Here is a 24,573-nt window from a genome sequence, read left to right on the forward strand (position 1 = left end):
CACGGATGTCACCGTCATGATGTGTACCGTCATGCCACTTTTGGCTCCGCAGGCCCGGCATGCTGTATGAATTGACACACTAGAGCGTTCATGGATGATTTCCTACCAGTGTCAGAGAAAGAGATAAAGTCACTTTTATGCAGTTAGCAATAAAGGTTGGTAGCTTAAGGATAGCATTTCTCTCATTACCACAGGAATGTTTCAGATATATATATTTAAAATTATTTACATAGAAAATGCCAACGTGCTTTACATACAAGATATTATAATCGGCTGTTTTCTATTTTAGTCAGCGTCTCCTGATAACGACGACAACAACTCTGGTAGACCTCGGTGTAAATTTGTCTGAAGATGACGCACAAAGAATTCTTCGTCACATTAATCAGCAAGCTGAACTGGGGTAAGTATTTCGTCTGTAAGGTTTGTTTGGGGCCAAAATCATACAAGATACTAAAATCAATTGTTCCCTTTTTCAGACAACTATTTCAGAGAGCGACCACAAAAACTGTTGTGGACCTTGATGTGGATTTGTCTGAAGATGAAATACAAAGGATGCTTCGTCACATTAATCAGCTTGATGAAATCAGGTAAGTATTATACAAGTATAAGTATATTTTGGGAGGGCAAAGTATTACATATATATATATATATATATATATATATATATATATATATATATATATATATATATATATATACATATAGATAGATAGATAGATAGATAGATAGATAGATAGATAGATAGATAGATAGATAGATATATAAATTTGATGGGTTAGAAATTTGATTGATAAATCAATTCTCACCACACTGCAATTGTTTGCAAGTACAAATCAACGTCTACTCCTGTAGTAAACTAGTGGGGTTAAATGTAAAGACTTTTGGCTAAAGTCTTCAAGATGTGAATCTCAAATTTTCACACTGTCCAAATTATGCTGAAATTAATATTGAACATTTATGAATGATTGCCATCAGTACACTGCCTCACACGGGGCACCGTATGTAGTGCTTCATGCAACATTAATAGGGAATTTTGGGTTACATTTGGCTATCAATAATAATTAATGATTATCAGGGATGATCATTAATTATGGTAAATAATGAGATCCAATTTACATTAGATCCAAACAAGAACTTCTGGTCAATCTTTGGTTATTCTGAGAGTTTGTGTAGCCATCAACAAGCAGTAATGTTGGCAGCTAAAAGTATACAGCGCCTATAAAAAGTATTCACCCCCTTGGATGTTTTCCTTTTTTATTGCTTTTATATGATGTTTTTTTATATTTATATTTATGAGGATTTTTTCTTTTGAGATCTCACTTTTAACCATTAGGGGGCTCCAGAGACTGGATCAGCTTGAACACTGCAGTCCTGACCCAATATTTCCTGTGATGGCAAACATTTCCTGAAAAAGGCTGTTAAAGTCCCTGACACTCATGAGACCGTGTGCTTTTAGTTTAGGAGTTCTGGTTTTAATGATAGAAAATATAATGGAAGATAACAGAGGTAACTGATTTCTTTCAGTTTCTTTCTTTCTTTTTGTGAGAGAGCTTTTAGCTGGCAAACACAACGGCAGCACCGACACATACGCAGACACATTGCAAACAATAGTCACACACCATATTTACAGTGAACCGACAATGACGTTAAGATTAGATTAACAGCCTTTAATACTACCACGACTAAGGCAGCCTTAACAAGAACTGACCGGTGTGTTCAGTGAAGAGTTGCAGTGTCACTAGTAGAGCAGTAATTTTGCTGAAGCAGCATATTGCTGCCACAGGATCAGCTCCTCATCTCCTACCTTCAGGAAAAAATGTCCAAACTAGAACAGCACACAGAGCGTTTACCTCAACCGAGGCCTGACAGTCCCCTTTTTTACTCTCTCATAGATACCACCCAACTAAATACAGTATTTTGCTCATGTTCATCAAGATCCATCTATTATTCCCTGAGAAATGACCTTCCGGGTGGTGAAATGGTGGATGGTGCTCACTGGCAATGGTTAGCATATTTATCACGTCCACACACCTTGTTAGAGCGATGGATGTGGTGGTTTGGCTCCTGACTAGTCGGAAATGCAATGCAAGGCAATTTCTGCATTTCCATCAATGGTCATTTCAGCTGTCATCATTCATTATTTAGGTATGATTATTTTCTTTGGACCCTCTCCACTGCAATGCACTCGCCCCAGTCACTAATTTATAGGTCTATAGGCATATAATATGCATGAGATTAGATGTCTTATTGTCAACCATAATCAAACCAGTTACATGATCCCTGGTTTACATATGGTCAGGCATTTTGTCTGAGCTTCCTATAAGACAGTGTGACAGCCCCTGATATTGGTTGACTGTTTGTGCAGGTTGGTCATTTTAGAAAGAGCAAAAAAAGGTGTATTTTTACAGCTGTTATTCCAGGAGCAAACATCTGCTTTACAGCCGATACCTTCTCACATGAAACAATAATGCTGATACCAACAATAAATAAATGCCTTTCTTGGTCCATTCTTACTTTCATTTTTATGTTGTTTGCCTGAACACGTCTAAAAATGTCCATGCACCCTGCACTGCTCTCACCCGCATGACAGTGTGGTCTTATCAAAACAATCCAACTGGTCAAATAGCAGGAAATGCAGGAAGGGGAAGTAGGAGGAAGACTGCTGTGTGCAGTGCGCACTCAAGATAATCTCTGGTTTAACATATTTGACTCACAGGCTTGAAGTTGTATGTTTAAATACAGTTTGCTTATCAGCCTTCAATAGAGCCACAAGGAGTCAGAGACAGTGTGCCAAGTGGAGACAAACAGCTACGGTAAAGTTATGGTTTTTTAGTAGTATTTATGTATTTTTGATTAATAATGTGTTAAATTTACAGGCCCCACGTAAAAACTAAAGAACAAGAAGCTCTGACATTAGAAAGGAAGAATGAGAAATTAGTCCATAATATAAAGACTTACATCATCTCCCTAAACTGGCAATTTATTATAACAGGACAGGACCAACATAACAATATTGGAAACTCAAAAACTCTATAAAGTATTTAAAATTTTGCCACAGCTTGGGTGTGGTTCATATGTAAGAGATTAAAAAATAAATTATTCAATGTATGTGCACGTTGAAGTTCTCCATAAAAGGTTGGTCACTGCTACAAACAGAAATCTGTGTTTAAAGTCTGAAAACATTTTAAAATCTTGACCTTTTTTTCTTTCTCCACAGCTGATAACAAGTTAACCAGCAAGAGTTGTAGACAGCGTACCGAGTGAAGTCGAACAGATGTCGGGGAAAAGGTACAGAATATTTATGTTGCTGCTTTCCAGACTAAAGAGTTCATTCACAGCAAAGCCTAAAATATGAGCAAATAAGATAAAGTTATGTCCAGTGAAAGATCTAATGCTTTAAGGGTGTAAAGATTTATTTTCTGTGTATTTGAAATCTACTTTAACTGAGGTTAATTCTAAAACAGATATCTACCTATGAATACACATGATTTAAAAGAAGCTAATAAAAAGCTAAATTGTAGGCTGATGACAGGTAATGAGTTCTGTAGCTGCCAAGATTTGCGTCCCCTGTTATTTCAGCCAGGAAGGCTGGAAGTCACATTTATGAAATGCCCAAAACATGTGCTGGCAACATGATTTGACTTTAAAGTGTCTCTAGAGAAATATAATAGAAGGGAAGCATAATTGGATGCATTGTTTGCCGTGGCTAATTTTGGAGTTTAAGAGAAAGAGAAACATTGATGACTGAAAATGTTCAGAAACTACACTTCAGATCACTTAGAGTTATTGATGAACTCAACAAAGAAGATTATATTGTATTGTCAGGACATGCATGCAGCTGTCTGTCTGCAGGCAGACATAGGCACAGCACCACACACACCCCTCCCCTCCCCTCCTGCGCTGCCTGCCAGAGCAGAGACAGACTGGCGAGATAGCAGAGAGGAAGAGGAGTGCTGTTTGGAGTTATTTCACAGTTTCAGACAGAGAAACTGCTACCTGTGATGTATGCGGGAAAGCAATACTTGTATAAGCATTTAAAAGCAGCACACCCAAAAGTTAACGCTGAGCTGCAAAGCAAATGGAGGGAGGAGGAGGAGGGAGCTCCCCAAACCCGAACCAGACCCCTGGGACAGAGACAGACGTCACTGACAGAGGCCTTTCAATATAAACCTCAACAATATCCAGGTAGCAATTTCTAGAAGTGAAAGTTATTTCCAGCATTAATTAATGTTGGTTTTTTTAAAGTGTAATTGGTGGTCAGAGATGTAATTTTAGCAGAGTGATTAAACTATTATCATATATTCAGACAGTTGAAATAAATCTTAATTGTTTTACTGGAACTCAAAAATATATACTTATATTAAGATATATAGCCTACCTCAAACCTGAAGTATGAATATGGCAGAATATAATAACCCTTTTGTGTATCTGCTGAAGGAATATTAGTATTCCCATTTAGGCTACATGCAGATTTTCAAGTAAAAAGTATCGGTATCGGCAATACTGGCCCTGTAATTACTTGGTATCGGATCGATACCAAAATTTGCAGTATCGCCCACCCCTATTGCGGGGATGTTGCCGCTTTATCCCCCCCTTTCAGGGGGTTGCAGTGGTTACTGGAGCCAATCCCAGTTTTTCATATGGGCAGAGGCCATGGTATATCCCTGGACGAGTCGCCAGCTCATTGCAGGGCCCTTCTGATGACACAAGGTGCCAACTGCACGTCAGGAGCAATTTCGGGGTTCAGTATCTTGCTCAAGGATACTTCGGCATGTAGCTCAGTTCCGCCCAGGGGAGCCGGGGTTCCAACCAGCGACATCCGGTCACTGGTCACCTGAAAGTTATAAAAACTCACTGTGCAGAAGATGCTCAGAGCCAAACATTTGACAGACACAGTTGAGACATTTATTGGAGCATTTGGCAGCTTCAGAGCAGATATTTCCCTTAAGAGTAGGTTCACCATCTTACATTAAAAGGCGTGGATGATACACTATGTCAATGTTGTGCTTCTTTTCTGCTGCCCCCAAGAGGCCAAAAAAAATCTGTTATTGAAGTTCAAATTTGCATGTAGTGGTAAAACTCCATGTGGCATTTTGAGCAGGATCACGGCTTCTGCCTACTGTTTTAAAACATTGCAAGATCAAACGTTAGTCAGATTTTTGAGTAATTCTTCCTTCATCCAACATCTTTTCAATTGTTTTTGGATATATATATACACTTATACACTGTATATATACACTTATACACTGTATATATATGTGTGTGTGTATACATACACACATACATACATTCAAAATGAATACAATGACGATGTTTTGTTTTTTTAAAGAAAACAACTACAGGAGGCTGTGTACCGCTACACCACAGATACCCTCACTTACATTAACACAGTGAGAGGATTCTGTCAGAGGATCTCCTCATGGATGGATGCCAGGGAGAAAGAGTTGATCCACATGAGGGACATCAAAGACAGAGCTGACAAAGCTGACCTGAGCTTTAGTCATGTTACCCAGTCAGGGAGCAAATGTAAGGCTCTGGGGGAATATATTAAGAACAAGGTAACTTCTGCAGACAGCAGGCGTGCAGAGCTGCAGAAAGAGCTGGCTGCTGTGTTGAAGTCCACTCTGGGAGGTCTGAAGAAGCTCGACCACTTCCGTGAGGCAGTGGAGAAGCTGGCAGTCACCTCATTTCATGTTTTCATGGAGGAGAACCACGTGTTACACCTGCCCAAAGGGATCAGCCTTAAACAAGTTCAGGTTGTCATCATTGCTGCACGACAAATCTGCCCTCTCCTCCTCGAGTTTAAAAGAGATGCAAGTGTCTTCTTCCTCCCCAAACTAGAGAATGTGGAAGTGCTGTCATACCAGCTGGACATATACATAAAGACCACACGGATAATCTGTGAGAAACTGGAGAAAAGGTATCTCTTATTAGTATTTTCATTTGTACACCATGTTCTTCAGCTTTTAAATATGAATCAGAAACAATAATTACTTAAAAACAGAAACCGGAGAATTTATTAATAAAAAATATATATATTTAAAATTATTTACATAGAAAATGCCAACGTGCTTTACATACAAGATATTATAATCGGCTGTTTTCTATTTTAGTCAGCGTCTCCTGATAACGACGACAACAACTCTGGCAGACCTCGGTGTAAATTTGTCTGAAGATGACGCACAAAGAATTCTTCGTCACATTAATCAGCAAGCTGAACTGGGGTAAGTATTTCCTCTGTAAGGTTTGTTTGGGGCCAAAATCATATAAGATACTAAAATCAATTGTTCCCTTTTCAGACAACTATTTCAGAGAGCGACCACAAAAACTGTTGTGGACCTTGATGTGGATTTGTCTGAAGATGAAATACAAAGGATGCTTCGTCACATTAATCAGCTTGATGAAATCAGGTATGTATTATACAAAAGTATTATCCATGTATATATTTGGGGGGCAAAGTATTACATAAATATACACTCCTGAACAAAATCTTTGAAAACTGCATTTAAACTCAAACAGGCTGTTCATCAGCTCATCAAAAGTTTAATACCACAGCCTTAAAAAGTCCAAATCTGTGCTAAAATCTGGCTTTCATGTCATTTTCTGTCAGACATTCACACTGTCATGAGCCAAAAAGGCTTTCTGTCTTTGAACGTGGCAGGATTGTTGAGCTGCACAAGCAAGGCCTCTCGCAACGCACCATCACTGCCAAGGTTGGACGCAGTAAGACAGTCATTTTAAATTTCTGGAACTGACGTCCGTTTTTGTAAATTTTCCTTGCCATCCATCCCCAAACGTTCTCAATGGGATTTAGATCAGGGGAACACGCAGGATGGTCCAAAAGAGCAACGTTATTCTCCTGGAAGAAGTCCTTCATCAGGCAGGCGTTGTGAACTGCAGCGTTGTCCTGTTGGAAGACCCAGCCATCACCGCACAGATGAGGGCCCCCAGTCAAGAGGGATGCCCGCTGCAACATCTCCACATAGCCAGCCGCCGTTTGACGCCCCTGCACAACCTGAAGCTCCATTGTTCCATTGAAGGAAAAACCACCCCAGATCATGATGGAGCCTCCTCCACTGTGCCACGTAGAAAACATCTCCAGTGGGAGCTCCTTGTCATGCCAGTAACATTGGAAGCCATCAGGACCGCCCAGGTTACTTTTTTTCTCATCAGAGAATAAAACTTTCTTCCACCTTTCAATGTCCCATAATTGGTGCTCCCTTGCAAATTCCAAACGGCAAGTCTGTGGCGTGGGAGGAGACGTGGTCTTTGAAGATGTTTTTTGTTCTTTAAGCCCTTCTCTCGCAGATGCCGTCTTATAGTAATAAAAATGCATTTTATTTAAAAGGCGCCTTTCAAAGCACTCAAGGACACCACACATAACAACAACAGTACATCAAAAAATAAAATCAGGAAACCTTTTAGTGTAATTATGAAGATGCAATTACATAGTGCAATAACACAGAATAGGCAGGAGTGTGATTGTATGATTATTGTGATACAGAGTAAGCCCTCGGAATAAGTGTGTTTTCAGGCGGGATTTAAAGGTGGAGACAGTGTCAGTGTCAAAAGTGCATATGTGCATAAATGCTTATGGTTATTGGGCTGCAGTCAGCATCAGTAAGGGCCTTAATTTGGGTCGAGGCCCGTTGGATCCTCCAGCTCAGCTAAAAAAATTTTGGGTCTACCACTTGACTTTTTTGTCCCATAAACCTCAGGATCTTTTAAGAAATTTAAAATGACTGTCTTACTGCATCCAACCTTGGCAGCGATGGTGCGTTGTGAGAGGCCTTACTACTACTCAACAATCCTGCCACGTTCAAAGACAGAAAGCCTTTCTGCCATTGCCATCAGGAGGTCATGACAGTGTGAATGTCTGACAGAAAATTACATGAAAGCCAGATTTTAGGGCAGATTTGGACTATTAATAAATTGCCTACTCTTTTTTTTCTCTTGCTCCTGTTTCTTCTTTTTGCATTTTGAAGCTCTACTTACAAACTGTTAAATATCCATCGCGCGAAATGCAAATACTTGTAATTTTCCCCTGGTCTTAAGACTTTGTTCAGGAGTGTATATACATATATAGACACACACACACACACACACACACTCACTGGCCACTACTGTCGGTCTGACTTCTACGCAGTGTTAACTCTACATCAATATGTTACAAAAGACACATGCCATACATTTGTATGCTAGATTTGACTCAATATTGCGGAAATATGGTGTTGATAGGGATTATTGTTACATGGAACCAATTTGATTATTTGTCCATCCATATAAACTAAGCACAAAAAGTAAGGAAATTTGTGTTTGGTAGATTATTTCTTTGTTGTAACAAACAATTTGAAGAAAAAAAGACAGATTTCCATATTTTTTAACCTTGGAGATGAAAAATATTAAAATCAGTGGTACACACACCAACTGTGTAAGTTAAAGCCATACTGATATTTACAGAGTCTTGAGGGGGCTTGCCCAGACTCATTTTCATATTCTGCAGAATAATTACATAAATTGTTGATATAAAAAGTTTTGATTAGTGGAAAAATTTTGTCTTTCCTCTTCATCAGGATGGACCAGAACTTCAGACTGGTATTCTTGTTCCAGGATGTTTCATATTCTGGCTTCATCTATGAGTTCAAAGAGCGACAACCCAGGATGCTGCAGTTTCTAACAGACCTGGAGGAGGTAGCTGTTCAGCTAGACAAGATGAACAAGGGGGCAAAGATCTCCAGTGTGGCAGGCAGCTCAGTGGGAGCAGTTGGAAGTGTCCTTTCTATTGTTGGTTTGGCATTAATTCCTGTAACAGCAGGAGTGTCTCTAGGTCTGACAATAGGTGGGCTAACGCTAGGAATAACCAGCGGAGTCAACAGTGCTGTCACCACCGCCACAGAGATTGGAGTAAACCGTACACAACAAAAGAAAGCCAGTGAAGTCTTCGAGAGCTTCATGGAGGATGTGCAGAGTGTCCAGGATTGTCTGGAGGAGGTCATGGGTCAAATATGCTTCAATTTAGAGGCAAGTGACATAGAATTGGTTGTTGGAATAGGCAAGGTGATTGTAAGTGCTGGCAGAGTGGTGGCGCAGGACAGCAAAGCATTATGCAACGTGCCCAGGGGGGCCTCGGATATCCCAGATATCGGTCAGGCAGCAGTCAAAGGGCCTCTTGCTCTTTCTAAGTCAGCCAGAGCAGGTTTCATTGCACTCAATGCTCTTTTCCTTGGCTTGGATGTCTTCTTCATCTGTAAGGATAGCTTCGGGCTGTCCAAAGGCAGCGAGACTGAAGTCTCACAGTTCATCAGAGCCAGAGCTGCACTTTGGAGCTCAGAGATTAACTCATGGAAGAAGATCCATGACTCCCTGTGCAAAGGTCAGAAGACATCAGACGAACACCGAGTCGTACTGGACAAGACATTTTATCCGAGGAGGCAGATAGAGAGCAGAGAAAAAAAATGAAAAATCCATCTGATCAAGTGGATGAAAATGAAATAAAAGTCAGTGTGTATTACTGATCATCAGAATCACACGAGTCATTTAAGTCTATCTTTGAGGGATTCTTAACCAGCTGTATTTCTTATGACAAACATGATTCATTGAGTCTCTATATTAACTATCACATGGTCAGTATGAGTGTTGTCACTATGAAGCTTGTCTCAAAACATAATGCTTATATATCATTCAGAAACAGATTCTTTCCTGAGCAAGTGGAGATATTTTACTATAAAGCTGCAATGTGTTGCATTTTGTAATTATTCAATATATCTTTGACTATATAAAAACATTTTCAGAATTTTTAGTTTTTCTTAATTTTCTGTATTAGACACAGAGAAGCCTGTGAATGTATATTAGTACTTAGATGGTTGTTGATTTGTTTCAAACAATGTAGAATTGTGTTTTCCAAAGCTGTAGTGTCATTAGAGGTACCAGGTTTTACCTTCATCTTTGCAAAGTCTCATTTTTATAATGTTTTATTTTTGCAATGCAACTGTATCACTGTTTTCTCTGACTTTACAACCTGAATATTTCACTTCTTCTTTTATCCTGTCGGTAGATATTCTTACAAGGAAATAGTGGTATTCATTTATGTTTAAAACCATTTGATTTCATTTATATAGTATCAAAAAGAAAAAAAAATGTACTAATCTTTACAGTCAATAAAGAGGATTATTCCATCTCGTATAAAATGTGGTTCATCAATTTAGGAAAACAAAGTTCTTGTCAGACAAAGAGGAGATTTTTATCACATCAACACAAAAACAGCTGATGTCTACAAGCCCGTATGTATTTTACACCATAATATGACTGATAAACATTTCCTGGAGCAAATTTTGTGTTATAAGAAAGTTAGTGATTCTTGTGAATCTTTGAACAAAAGTTTATTGTGTGGACAAAGCTAAAATAAGGTCCATCCAATAGTTATGGAGACATTTCACACAAAAAAATTATACACGAAACTCATGGTGGTACTGTGCCAATCCATCAAGTAGACACTGAGATATTTCTCTGAGGATCATGAACAAAATTTCATGCAGCTAACATGGCTCAACCTCACTCTTGTTGGCATTGCATACCCTGCTGGCAGTATTTCAGATATAGACCTAAAAAGGAATAAGCAAACAATCATTAGCATGCACAAGTCCAGAGTCCAGCCACTGTACCTGGTGTTTATCCTCTTCTCTCATCCCATATGAGAACAATCTCCTACTTTTTTCTGTATGATTCAGAAGTAACATGGAGCAGATCACAGACTATCTCTTCAGGTACAAAAACTACAACTTTCCCATCAAGTACACAACTGCAGAGTACATCGACTCACTGCAGAGCTTTGAAATTCGAGATAGTGACATATTCCTTGTCACCTATCCAAAGTCAGGTGAGTGCAACAGACTCTTCAGTTCTTCTGTTTTTGCATTTATAGTTCTGTTCTGGCTGGGAACAGATTGTATCTATTAGTGATGTTTCATAACTTAACGTCTGTCCCCCCACAGGAACCATATGGACTCAGCAGATCATCATCTCCATCTGTGAGTTAGCTGGAGGTCTGAATGAATATCCAAACAACAGTGAGCAGATGCCATGGCTGGAATTCCTGGAGGGTAGAGAAGATTACTCTCTACGACCCTCTCCGCGACTCTTCTCCTCTCACCTCACCCCGGCTCTCATGCCTCCAGGACTGAAGGACAAGAAGGGAAAGGTAAGTATTTATGCAGGATCAATCAATCCTGCCAATAAAATAAGAGTTTAAAAAATAAAGTGAGAAAGTTATAAATTCTAAATCTCAACAAAAATATAAATGCAATGCTTTATGTCCACAAAATATTAATTTCTTGCAGATTTTGAGCACAAATTTGTTAAAATCTGAGTAGTGTGTACCTTATCCACCTGACCTGACAGGTGTGGCATATCAAGATGCTGATTAAACAACATGATTATTGCACAGGTGTGCTTTGGACTGGTCACAATAAAAGGCCACTCTAAAATGTGCAGTTTTATCACGCAACATAATCCCACAGATGTTGCAAGTTTTGAGGGAGCGTGCAATTGGCATGCAAGCTGCAGGAATGTCCAGCGGAGTTGTTGGCCCATGAACTGTTTCATTTTAGTGAATTACATTTCAAAATAGTTGCTGATTAATTTACTCTTTATCAGCTGTGTGATGAGATACAAAGTGATTTCTGTGAAGATACAAAATAAGATACAAAAATACAAATTATAAAATAGCAAATTCAGATTTGTGACTTTAAGGCAGGCGATTCTGGAAAAAGATAGCTGGTTGTTGAGTCTCATTCCAAGGTTGTCAAATACAGATGCTATATTAAAGGGACAACCTTTACCTCTGGTCTGATTGCTGTTTGTTTTGATGTCAGATTATCTATGTGATGCGGAATCCAAAGGACAACATCGTCTCCTTTTACCACTTCAGTAGTGTCATCACCGACATAGAGACGCCCAAGAGCTTTGAGCAGTTTCTTGAGGACTATTTGACAGGCAAAGGTGATGTACCTCAGAGTCTGGTTCACGATGACCAGATTAAGAAAAAAAACATATGATCATGAAAACTTGACAGAAAAATTTAAAACATTTTTTTTTATGCAAAAAATAAAAAAGATTCTGGAATTGTGGAAAAGTCTGGATTGTGTGTGTGTTGACAGCACCTGCAGATTTGCATCGACAATTTAATAATAAAAAACAGTTCAAAAATTAAAAATATTGTATATGCAAGCTGTTGGGATTCAAATATTCAACAGACACCTCATTTTTCCATGATACAGTTGTGGCATCATCCTGGTTTGACCACATCAGGGTGTGGCATTCAATGACAGACCAGTGCAACATCCTCTTCCTGACCTATGAGGACATGATTTTGGTAAGATTTGTCCCTACAGTTGGACTGTAAAATGATGCTGGTAAAAAAAAAAAAGACAAATTCCATGAAATCCATTAAATTCTGTTTTCCTTTTAGGACCTGAAGACGGCCGTGACCAAGATCTGCACTTTCTTGGGTAAAAACCTGAGTGAAGCAGCCATTGAGCAAGTTGTAGAAAAATCTACGTTCAAGAACATGAAGAAAGACGTAAAAGCCAACTACGAGTTTCTGCCAGAAACGAAGGTGAAGGGAGACTTCATGCGCAAAGGTAACGTAACATAACTGTAGCACCTGCTCAGAAACATGAGGTCAGATATCAGCTGTAGTTTTTGTTTCTTCATTACAGGTCAGATCGGTGACTGGAAGAACATGTTTACTGCAGCTCAGAGTGAAAGAGTTGATCGACTGCTTCAGGAGAGACTTGGTGACATGTCTCTGAAGTTCATCTTTGAATAAGCACAACATGTACATTAGCCAAGGCTGAATAGTAATAGAATACATGTAATCAGGATTATGTTATGAGACTAAAAAAAATTTACAGATTACATTTGAAAAATGTGTGACTAAATTATGGTTACATTGTAAAGAAGCACTTGATTACGTCTTTTAAATATTACAGTTTTAAGTAAACATTTTTTGATGGTAACCAATGCTCAGAAATTCAGAAATACCATGTCAGACAAACAAGGTTTCTTAGACAAGTGCTCCACTTTGTGGTGGACATACTACACTTCAGTATAGTTAAACACCACCCTGACTGCAGCTGCTAATGTGTATTGTAACTGCATCACATAAAGAAGCTTTTATGATGAAATGATTTCTGACCCATGTTTGAACTTCTGTACAGAAAGAAATGAACACTCCTGAGCAAAAAACAGGAATAAATACAGTTGACCAATCTGTTGTCCTTATTTTAAAAGTCAAATGTCAATCCTTTAAGGCGACAAGGAGAGGACGCACGCAACCTCTTGTTTTTGGATTAAGATGCAGTGCCCACTGATAATGTTTTCTACTGTATACATTTCAACATCTAGCTGACCAGTTTGATGTTTACAAAACAAAATAAGTCTTGTTGGGCTCAGGTAAAGCCCAACAAGAAAAACCACCACAGTAGTTATCTAAAATACTCTCAAACGCCTGTCACAGCTGTTCGACTTAGTACCAGAAAGAGACATCCAGCCCTTATACTCTCTCTTCTATTACAATGTAATGGTTTAACACAACATAATACAGCCCGTGATTCATACTTAGTGTCATTAACCAATGTTTACCATGTAATTCCTCTGAAGTACGGTGTCAGTTTTGGTATCGGTAGTGAATAATTAGGCCTACTGGTTCCTGCTCATAGGCTAATTAAATGTCCACATCAGGTTTGTCAGGGGAGTATTCGAACAGAGTGTTCCGATTAATAGATAATTATTATACCTTCTGATTTACAAATTAAGCACTGCTGGGGAGCATGAATACCCGTAGGTCTATCCAAAGAAATACAAATGTGAAACTCAGTCATGCTGTCTATTTAATATTGTACAAGAGTGAATGTTGCCAACCTCTACTCTGTCAAGGACTCCAAAATCCTTCAACCATTACTAGCTGTTATGGTAATTTTGGTTGTAGTTAAGTTAATTATTAATCAGAGTTAGAAACAGTTTAGTTCCTTTTTTCTGAGACTGATTTGATGAATTGGCTATCTTTTCCCTTCTTCAAGGGTGGTGCCCCGAGGTGATCTAATGTAAATTGGATCTCATTATTTACCATTATTAATGATCATCCCTGATAATCCTTAATTATTATTGATAGCCAAATGTAACCCAAAATTCCCTATTAATGTTGCATGAAGCACTACATACGGTGCCCCGTGTGAGGCAGTGTACTGATGGCAATCATTCATAAATGTGCAATATTAATTTCAGCATAATTTGGACAGTGCTTAAATTTGAGATTCATATCTTGAAGCCTTTAGCCAAAAGTCTTTACATTTAACCCCACTAGTTTACCACAGGAGTAGACGTTGATTTGTGCTTGCAAACAATTGCAGTGTGGTGAGAATTGATTTATCAATCAAATTTATAACCCATTTGATTAATCAAAATCTTTTAGGTTATTAACTTTGAGCCATTTGCTGTTGCTGCTTAAGTGTCTTAAAGTGCTCTGTAGAAATTGTAAGAATTTCAGTTCAGCATTTGAATATGCTGTATTTGTTGCATTCTAGTCAAGCTGTCATAATTCGGTGACAATTTGATGCCAATTTAATTATTTATCATAATTAATCATTATCCCTGATAATCATTTATTATTATTGATAACCAAATTCAACCCAAAACTCCCTATTAATGTTGCATGAAGCACTACATCAGTATGCTTGCTTTATCCTCTAAGGACCGTGAATCTCTATACAACAGGTCATGCTGCAAACATTGCTAAAAGAAGAATGTAACACTTTTGAAGTCCAGGTTATTTTTTGCAGACTTTGTACACGTTCATATTTGTCCTTGTTTATCCCCTTTCGTTGTCCTTACCCCACCTGAATGGTAAAGTGATAAAATGATAATAAAAAAATAAAATAAGCCAACAATCATTGACATACACAAGTCAAGCGTGTAGTCCAAAGTCCAGTCATTGTACCTGGTGTTTATGTGCTTTTCTCATCCCATATGAGAACATTCTCGTATCCCTTCCGTGTGATTCAGAAGTAACATGGAGCAGATCACAGACCATCTTGTTAGGTACAAAAACTACAACTTTCCCATCAAATACACAACTGCAGAGTACATCGACTCACTGCAGAGCTTTGAAATTCGAGATAGTGACATAATCCTTGTCACCTATCCAAAGTCAGGTGAGTGCAACAAACTCTTTAGTTCTTCTGTTTTTGCATTTATAGTTCTGTTCTGGCTGGGAACAGATTTTATCTATTAGTGATGTTTCATAACTTAACGTCTGTCCCCCCACAGGAAGCATATGGACTCAGCAGATCATCATCTCCATCTGTGAGTTAGCCGGAGGTCTGAATGAATATCCAAACAACTTTGAGCAGATGCCGTGGCTGGAGTACCTGGCTGGTCGAGAAGATTACTCCCTACGACCCTCTCCGCGACTCTTCTCCTCTCACCTCACCCCGGCTCTCATGCCTCCAGGACTGAAGGACAAGAAGGGAAAGGTCAGTATTTATGCAGGATCAATCCTACTTGGTAAATAAAAGTTAAATGATGAATCTGAACAATGTATACTTGTGTAATTTACTATTGTTCTTTTTTTTTTTTGATGACTTGACTGATTGTTTCAGTTGCGAGATGATGGACAAAGTGATGAAATAAGTAATCAAAAAATAAAATTAATTGTAAAGATACAAATACAAAATAAAAAAGGTAAATAGCAAATTCAGATTTGTGACTTAAGTCCTATTCTTACAGGCCTGATATTAACCAGGGACCTCATGTGATTAAGAAAAACTTCTGTGTTTTGTTCAACACATTTGCAATGGAGTAACAAAACTGTATTTTGTTGCAAGTTATTGACAACATTTTGTTGCTCCTAACCTGTTCAACCTTATATAACCTTATCAATAATTTTAAACATCAGTAGAGCTGAGCTCAGCTGTTCAACATATGCGCTGTCATCAAATTTCATGATTGTTCATTTGTCTGACAACAGAAAGCATGTAAAAAAAAATTAAAAACAATAGCCGCAAATCGCAGAGATGGCGGTTTATTATTGTCCTCTGTGTTTGGTGAAATTTGGTCATTTACGTCAGATTGTCTACATTACAAATTACAGACATGGCAGATTTGCACGTGATTAAGATTCTAGACGACCTCCGCAACTATTACAAATTACTAGAGGTCCCCAAGAAATACTAGTCCAGTGTGAATAGAACTGAAGCAATACATTTATTTTACTAGCGGAAACAGACTTCCATATTTAATATATGCCTGAGCTCTAAATCAATGTTTTCTTAAATAGTGAAAAATCTGAACAGAGTTTGGCAAGGGGGAGAGAAAAGTATACTTTGGTTTCTACTCTGGGTTGATTGTTGTCTGTTTATGTATCAGATTATCTATGTGATGCGGAATCCAAAGGACAACATCGTCTCCTTTTACCACTTCAGTAGTGTCTGGGTCGACATAGAGACGCCAAAGAACTTTGAGCAGTTTCTTGAAAACTTTTTGACAGGCAAAGGTGAGGTACCTCAGAGTCTGGTTCCCGATGACCAGTCCAGGTTAAATGATAACTATGTGACCATAAATACTTAACTTGAAACATCAGAGTGAATTTTTAACCTTGTTTAAATAAAAAAAAAATAAAAAAAAGTCTGTCTTGTGTTTGTGTTGAAAGTACCTGCAGATACAGAGCATCTGATTATGAACATTTTCATTAACATTATTGTAAAGAGTTCAAAATTAAAAATCTTAAAATCATCTTTGGCCAAGGACACTTATTTAGGCATGTATTGGTTCCTTCAATGCTGAAAGATCAAGGCATCATTGTAGTATTTGTAGTGTTTCTGTTACTTCAGGCCAGTAGATTTTCTAACTCTCCAGAAAAATTAGTGTGTAGAAGTGATAAATGTATTATTTGTCGTCAATATTACTTTCTGCTTTTTTACCATGTTGTATTTGCAAGCCGTTAGGATTCAAATATTCAACAGACACTTCATTTAAATGACAATGTTAAACTAAGGGATACATTTTTCCATGATACAGTTGTGGCATCATCCTGGTTTGACCACATCAGGGAGTGGCATTCAATGAGAGACCAGTGTAACATCCTCTTCCTGACCTATGAGGACATGATTTTGGTAAGATTTGTCCCCTCAGTTGGACTGTAAAATGATGCTGGTAAAAAAAAAAAGATGAATTCCATGAAATCCATTAAATTCTGTTTTCCTTTTAGGACCTGAAGACGGCCGTGACCAAGATCTGCACTTTCTTGGGTAAAAACCTGAGTGAAGCAGCCATTGAGCAAGTTGTAGAAAAATCTACGTTCAAGAACATGAAGAAAGACGTAAAAGCCAACTACGAGTTTCTGCCAGAAACGAATGTGAAGGGAAACTTCATGCGCAAAGGTAACGTAACATAACTGTAGCACCTGCTCAGAAACATGTGGTCAGATATCAGCTGTAGTTTTTGTTTCTTCATTGCAGGTCAGATCGGTGACTGGAAGAACATGTTTACTGCAGCTCAGAGTGAAAGAGTTGATCGGGTCCTTCAGGAGAGACTCGGTGACATGTCTCTGAAGTTCATCTTTGAATAAGCAGAGCAGCCGCACCCGACACAAGCACTGTGTCTCTGAGCGTCTTTCACAACGTATACAGCAGCTCAGGTTGGACTGTAAGGGATTACATGTAATCAGGATTACATAAGGATCTACCGGATTACATTTGAAAAAATGTGAAATTATAGTTGCATTGCTTGAGTGCAGTTTTGATTACATCTTTAAATATTGCAGTTTTAAAGTAATTAAACTTTTTGTCATGGTAACCAATGCTCTATTAACATGTGAAAAGCCTGTCCGACATGTAGGATTACTTAGACAAGTGCTCCACTTTGGGGCAAACATACTTATCAATTAATGCTGGGCGATATGGCCCTGAAATCGTATCACAATACATGAAATATATCTCTACCTCCTGGGCAACAAAATCAAATATCACAATATCTTTAGTCAGTAATGTTTCAAATTGAAAAAAAAAATCTTTTGAACAGAATATTTGTGGCTGCATCCATTTTTTTTTTAATAAACTGTTTTATTTCTGCAAAGTATGATTTAGAATTAATCCAAAAGTATTCAGATTCAGTCACGTTCTTTTGTAATCCGATGCCATTTCATTTGTATTCATGAACTGACTGCATTTCAACATAATCACACACAACCCCATCTGCACCTGCTAATGTGTAAGCTGCATCACATAAGTATGATGAAATCATTTCCGACCGATGTTTGGACTTTTGTACCATCAAGAAACACTCCTGAGCCAAAACAAAAGAAAACAGGAATAAAGTCAGTTGGCCAATCTGTTGTCTTTATTGAATGTCAAAGGAATTAAATTGTTTATGTATGGTGAAGGCTGCTTTGGTCTCGGGGGCCGACTCAGCACTTCAGTTCTCTTCGTCTAGAATGACAAGAGCAGGAGAGAAAACAGGATTTAGATATTTAAGAAGAGAAGAATTCATTTGATAGATCCACCAGCAGTGAAGTGAATAATAGTTTCATGCAGTTGATGAATGTGAAATTGCCGTTTGCCATCTTTGCAAACCTGTTGTTCAATTTAAGAAAAAAAATTTCATTTAACTCGCAAGAACTGAACCCTCACCCTCTTCCTCCTCATCCTCTTCATCTTCCTCTTCTTCCTCCTCTTCATCGGAGCTGAAGGTTCCATCGGGCAGGCTGTACACCCGGATCACTTGCTGTTGAACAAATAAAAATGAGCATTGGCCCGTTAGCTCAACATTTCACACCTGCTTTTAAAAACAGGAAGTCTTTATCGTCTTTGCAGCACAAAGCATGAGCAGAAACAGCGACGGCTCACCTTGTTGGGGTCCTTGAGGATGAGGTACTTGCCCTCGTCCAGCTTGCGGCAGATATCGATGACGCAGCGGAGGATTCCCCATGCGTTCTCCATGCTCAGGTTGATCTGGCTGGCGAACTCGTTGGGTTTGAACTGCTGGGTGCCCAGGATGACGTGACGAGCAGAGTCCTTCACGTGGTACCGAGACACGTACCTGTCCGACACAATGATGCAGACGTCAGTTAAAACTTTAACAAACAAACCACTGCTCTGTTTGTGTTTTTTGTTACTATCAGCTGACAGAACCAGGCGAATGTGTTCACATGAAAGACATATTGGTTTGTATCATCGAGTTAAATCCATTGCTGGTTGTTTTTATTAGGAGATTTATTTCATTTTTGTAAAAGATATTTGAATGCAGAAGGTGTACGGCTATATTTTTTCTTTAAAAATAAAAATAGGAGTAAGAACATTTCCTTTCTTTATATTTTATTTATTAGACTAAAGACTATCCCTCGAGTTCACCATGTCTGCAACCAGCCGACCTCCTCCAGACGGGACAAGAATGCTTTTCAGAGCTGAAATTTCCACATTATATTCCTGAAGAAATCAGAAGTGCTGTAACATAACTGTCCAGTGTAAAGCTTGTTTATCTGATGTGAAAATCCTGTCAGCATGTCCTGAGGAAACATCTAGAGTTAAGTTAATGGAACGTACCTCGCAATGATGAAGTAATTAAAATAGTTACATCTGAACAGGGTATCTAGTAATCTGTAACCCGTTCCTTCTCAAAATAGTAGTCTCCAATAGTAACTTTTTAAACAAACTAATTTAATTCTTAGAAATATTTCTGGGATTCCTCTGTGTACCACTAGAGGGAGCCTGCGTACCACCAGTGGTACATACAGTATACCTTAGTGTGAGAACAGGAGTATGACAGTAGACTGCAATACCAGGTGGACCTTACAAAGTGGCAACTGAGTGCATCTACAAATAATCTATGAATACTCAGTAAATCCACTGTGAATTTCTTTCATAACACAACTGTGAATGTCCCTGGTGTCTTAGTCTTACCTGCTTGTTGGTAACAGTACTGTAGAAGCTAAAACTTGGCTTGCTTAAGCTAAATGCTAAGACAATGATCTGGCCTCTTCCATTTATAGTCTGACAGAATCCCTCGTGTGTGTTCCTCACCCCAGTTTGAGGTACTCTGATCCAGCCAGCATGGCGCAGCAGGTCCAGCGGGCCAATTTGTAGCTGTTGTTCTTCAGCTCGGTGGCCAGAACGGCTCCTCTCTGAGAGTCCAGCTTCTGACGCCAGTCCACCCCGTTACAATACTGACGACAAACAGAAGTAACAGTAACACTTTAACTGACACTCAAGGTAAAGGGTCTGAAGAGGATAAAAACAACATCTGAATAAAGCTTTTTTTCAGATTGTGTTTTCAGGCCTGGTAATATTGTATTTTTCATGTTTCCCCTCATGCTTCCTCTTACCCTGGAGTCCCACTCGTTCAGGGTCTTGACGTTAATGAAGGACACTTCTCCGTTGGCACCGGTCATCACTCCATCATGCTCACAGCGGACGATCAGATCGATGTCTTCCCCGAGCTTCCAGTGACGGTACCTGAAATACAAAAACAAGCCGTCAGCCTGAGAGGAAGCAGTTATTACACCTTGCAGAGACTTACAGATGTCATTATGACACTGGACATGATGGAGGTGACAGTAAACTAACCAGCAGGGTTCAGAGTCTCACCTGTAGGCTACAGATGCCACCTCACTCTTGTCCATGTCCTCCTCCACAAATGGGTTGGAGTTAGGAAACTTGTGCCGCTCTCCACCCTGAACAAAGGAAAATAGAACAGCTCTTCATTAAATAAACACATGTGGAAGGTTTCAGTGATCCCTACCTTCATGTCTTAAGGGTAAGGAGGTGTAGGGGTTTGCATCGTGTGCCTTCTTACCATACGTAAACACTGCTGGCTGAAGTTGTGGTTGATGTATGTGGCCTCCATCGCCAGGTTACGAGGAGAGTTGAAGGAGTTGCCTTCATCCTGCGGTGGCTCGTTGGCAGTCTCGCTCACAGTTAGCAAATCTGAGAGGAGCCATTACAGATGTTAGAGCAGCCCAGCAGGGAGGTAACATGTAACAGAGCACTTCAGTCAACTTAAAAAAAGGTACCTAAACCAACGACAACTTAAGACCAGATTAAAAATCTCTGGTGTCCGTAGATCTCTCAAAGACTCACCAAAGTCAGAGTTGTCTCTCTTGTCAAAGAACAGCTTGTTGCCGACTCTCTGCACGATGATGTCCCAGGAGTTGACTGAGCGTGTGCAGCACATCAAGGTGGCCAAGATGGCATCAGTGGCAAACACATTACCCTGAGTCTTAGCCAGCTGTAAATGCAACAAAAAATACCTGTTAACATACAGAAAGAAACAAACAAACTTCTGACTGTTCGTGTTGTGTTTAGCTCATCATGTGAATGACCTTGCGGATGACGGGGTCGTCAGTGGTGGTGACGGTGTGGAAGATCCTCTTGATGCTTTTGAGCTGCTTCTCATTGCGGGTGGTGATTCGGTCAAAAGCTTTATCGTAGTACTCCAGGGCTCCGCAGCACTCACTGCAGGAAACAGGAAACAAATGCTCGTCACTTTCTGTGTTTCCCCCTCAGATTAACAAACAGCAGGTCTGTTTCACTTACATGTCAAGAGGGTCAGCCACCTCCATGTATCTCATCTTCATCAGTCTGGGGAAGTCCATTTCCTCCTTCACCTCCCAGTCGCTCCTAACCTCCACTGATGAGTCTCTTGGTTTCAGCTGAGCCTTGAACAACAAAGACATAGTGAGGGACGAAGGGATATTTCCCTAAAACCCTCAATACAACTCTTTTCACAATCCTGGGATCAGAAATGACTTCCCCTTACAAATGATCCCTAAAGATTCATGCCTGTCTTGTGGAACTGCGACGATCAATAGATTAGTCGCCAACTACTTTAATAATCTATTTAACAGCTTGAGCAATTTCTTTATAAAAGTAAAGTCACAATTCTCTAAATTCCAGCTTCTTAAATGTAAATATGTTCTGGTTTCTTTCCTCCTCTAATCCAGTAATAAGAACCAATTAAACGATCAAAGACCTGGGATTTCTGGTCCCACTTCTGACGGACACCAAACTGCTTTTGGAATTTCTTCTGCAGTCTCATACGATCCCTGAAAAAGACACAAACACAAGGTTAAACTGAAGCCTTTGCAACACGATCAGCCATCTACACAAACTATGCAGATCTGATCTCGTACTAGGATTCTTCGTGCCTTTGCTGAGCCACAGGAAATCATCTAAAAAGAGAACAGGAGTTGCGACAGAATCTCACCTCTCCTTCTGCTTGGCGCTCTTCGGCAGCGTCTGCATGTTGAACTGGGTCAGGTTCCTGCGGTCCTTGTCCCTGCGCAGGTTCCTCTGTTCAAACAAACATCATCATGTTATTAGTTAAAATAAAACACGTGTCACTTAAGACTTTAAAATCAACTGACACATATATGGCAAAGGAGAGCATTCAGTGCGTTTGCCGTACCTGAGCAAACCTCATGCGGTTCCTCTGGTAGGCCGTCTTCTGCGTCTTGGCAGTGTCCACCAGCTGGAAGCTCGTCTCATCCTCCTCATGAAAGTAGGCGTACTGACTGCCGCCTCCGAACTGAGAGGAATACTTATCTGAAGACAAAATAATCACATAACTGCATAAGAAACCATCTTGAAACAATACGATGATCAGTGTTTTCTTTTATTTAACCAAATAATGATGTTTGAATAATTCTAACGTTTCCATAAACAGCTGAGAAAAGCATAAATGTCTCAATTTGCTGTTAAAATACATTAAATCACAAGTAAATAATAAAGTTTTCCATTGCCTAATATTTTAAGATGTTTAAATGTGTTTGGTGCCTGATCAACAGAACGATCAGCTGCATTAAAATAGTATCTTGGACAGTTATTAATGTGGCCAGATGTTTCAATCGATCTGTATTTTCAATTGCATCATCACACAGATGTGAAGTAAAAAAAAAAAACTCTAGGTGGAGGCACATCTGGGTGGACAGCTGTCTTACTCACTTGTGTATCTCTTGTCTTGATAAGTCGCTCCAGTCCAGTCAGCAACCTGACAGAGGGAACACACAGCGTGAGGAAAACATTGTGTCAAAACACTGAAGACAAAGAAAACTTGGTTCTTCCAGTACATACATGTATAAGGCGGTAATGTCTGAAAACAAACCTTTCCCAGGCGGTCTCCTTTGCTGAAAGGCTGGTAGGGCATGTCTTTAAACTTCTCTGGGACCGCACACGGACCCCACCCGGATGGGTTGTCCTGGATCACAGGGGCGTTGAACTTGGCCATGGCCTGAAGTCAGAGTGGAGAAGACTTCTGTCACCAAACAGTTCAAAAAAAGTATCTCCAGACGAGCAGATGACACACGATCTACACCTTTTTTTTTTTACATGCACAGGGTCTCAGCCAAATTAGCAGCACTGATTTCTCCAGCAATGCACTAAAACAAATAGGCACTGATCAGCTTGCGCAGTGGGCTAGTCATCATCGACCCCTGAGTATCCAACAACAAGACAAACACACTGAAACCTGCACATAACCATTTTGTATTGGTGCAAAACAGAGAAGATAAGAAGATCTTCACATCTAAGACACCGGAAAAAAGAAAATGTACATCTTTTTTTGCTTGATAACTGCACTGGTTCACACTGCTTTCAACTATTACGCACAGTGAGTTATAACAAAAGGAGTCCAGGGATTATTAATCCTGAATTTTCATTGGAATAATAGCAACTTTGTGGATTTAATGGATGCCGAATTTATCTTTTGACACGCAGGTTTAAAGCAGTGTAGGAGCTGATGAGTGGGACTTTAACAGTAGGAAATTGTACGCTTCAGATTTTAAAAGTTAACGTTTTCCGCTAATATGTAATAACCCTGCTAGCAGAAGTGACAGAAGTCCATTAGGATCACACTCAAGTAATCAGTTGTTACATTAGTTTCTGACGCCATTAACGAGTTTACACTGAAAGTGTGTGCTGTTCAGTAAGAAGAGATGTTCGGTCAACAAGCTCAGCACAAAAAACATCGATATATTTGTACATTTTGAACAACATCTGGCACCACTGGCTAACGTTAGCATAGCGTTATCGTCACTTGTTAGGTCACATGCTAACCGATCGGGCTAATATACAAATAACCTCGACTGTGACACATTACGGATTAATTACTGATACATGTGTGATATCAAAGAAAAAGAACGGAACTTTCTTCTGGATCATCTCGGGTTAAATTCAGAATTCAGACTCAGTGAGCTAAAGGTGGCTAATGCTAACGCTAGTCATCTTGCCAGGTGGCCGCGCTAGCAAGGCTAAGCTAACTGGGTGGCCAGCTACATACGCCTTCACAGGACTCTCCGCGATTTAACTACAAACACGACTGGAAACGGCCGCTTTTCGCGCGTCTGTACATGTTTTACAGCGATGTTACCGTGAATGATGTGACACTATCAGGCCTTTTAATCCAACCGGTCCTTTAACGCTGCAAATCCCCGACAGAGCGCCGGTGTGAAAGGAAGTGGAGGGCTGCCGTAAAGCGGAAACTGGTTCCGGCCGTATTCCGAGTGCAGCTGTCGTAACGTCAAACATG

General features: G+C 39.5%; 3 protein-coding genes and 1 pseudogene across 4 annotated transcripts; 3 read left to right on the forward strand and 1 right to left on the reverse strand.

Annotated features, from left to right (window-relative positions):
• Positions 1 to 5,321: 5,321 nt before the first annotated feature.
• Positions 5,322 to 10,041, forward strand: LOC141020168 (uncharacterized; annotated as a pseudogene).
• Positions 10,042 to 10,672: 631 nt separating this feature from the next.
• Positions 10,673 to 13,268, forward strand: sult3st1 (sulfotransferase family 3, cytosolic sulfotransferase 1). Its single transcript, XM_073493770.1, has 6 exons — positions 10,673 to 10,876; positions 10,992 to 11,197; positions 11,871 to 11,997; positions 12,276 to 12,370; positions 12,467 to 12,638; positions 12,717 to 13,268. Exons 1-6 carry the CDS (start codon positions 10,735 to 10,737, stop codon positions 12,824 to 12,826), a joined length of 852 nt encoding a protein of 283 aa, XP_073349871.1. The 5' UTR covers positions 10,673 to 10,734; the 3' UTR covers positions 12,827 to 13,268.
• Positions 13,269 to 14,984: 1,716 nt separating this feature from the next.
• On the forward strand, positions 14,985 to 17,715 carry LOC141019015 (amine sulfotransferase-like). Its single transcript, XM_073493771.1, has 6 exons — positions 14,985 to 15,209; positions 15,325 to 15,530; positions 16,423 to 16,549; positions 17,074 to 17,168; positions 17,264 to 17,435; positions 17,514 to 17,715. The coding sequence occupies exons 1-6, from the start codon at positions 15,068 to 15,070 to the stop codon at positions 17,621 to 17,623; spliced, it is 852 nt and encodes a 283-aa protein (XP_073349872.1). The 5' UTR covers positions 14,985 to 15,067; the 3' UTR covers positions 17,624 to 17,715.
• A 656-nt stretch (positions 17,716 to 18,371) lies between these two features.
• On the reverse strand, positions 18,372 to 24,533 carry eif3d (eukaryotic translation initiation factor 3, subunit D). Of its 2 annotated transcripts, none has more exons than XM_073493769.1 (16): positions 24,415 to 24,533; positions 23,152 to 23,277; positions 22,992 to 23,037; positions 22,456 to 22,592; positions 22,255 to 22,340; positions 22,021 to 22,093; positions 21,585 to 21,700; positions 21,371 to 21,503; positions 21,129 to 21,276; positions 20,845 to 20,975; positions 20,637 to 20,722; positions 20,375 to 20,504; positions 20,073 to 20,215; positions 18,900 to 19,092; positions 18,684 to 18,777; positions 18,372 to 18,482 (listed from the first exon to the last, which is right to left on the reverse strand). In XM_073493769.1, the coding sequence occupies exons 2-16, from the start codon at positions 23,272 to 23,274 to the stop codon at positions 18,469 to 18,471; spliced, it is 1,653 nt and encodes a 550-aa protein (XP_073349870.1). In that variant the 5' UTR covers positions 23,275 to 23,277; positions 24,415 to 24,533; the 3' UTR covers positions 18,372 to 18,468. The 2 variants fall into 2 exon arrangements, with proteins under 2 accessions (XP_073349870.1, XP_073349869.1); XM_073493768.1 differs by having other exon boundaries at positions 21,585 to 21,706; positions 24,415 to 24,502.
• Between the last annotated feature and the right edge of the window lie 40 nt (positions 24,534 to 24,573).

Source organism: Pagrus major, chromosome 23 (assembly GCF_040436345.1).
Source record: "Pagrus major chromosome 23, Pma_NU_1.0".
In the NCBI taxonomy this organism is placed as follows: Eukaryota; Metazoa; Chordata; class Actinopteri; order Spariformes; family Sparidae; genus Pagrus; species Pagrus major.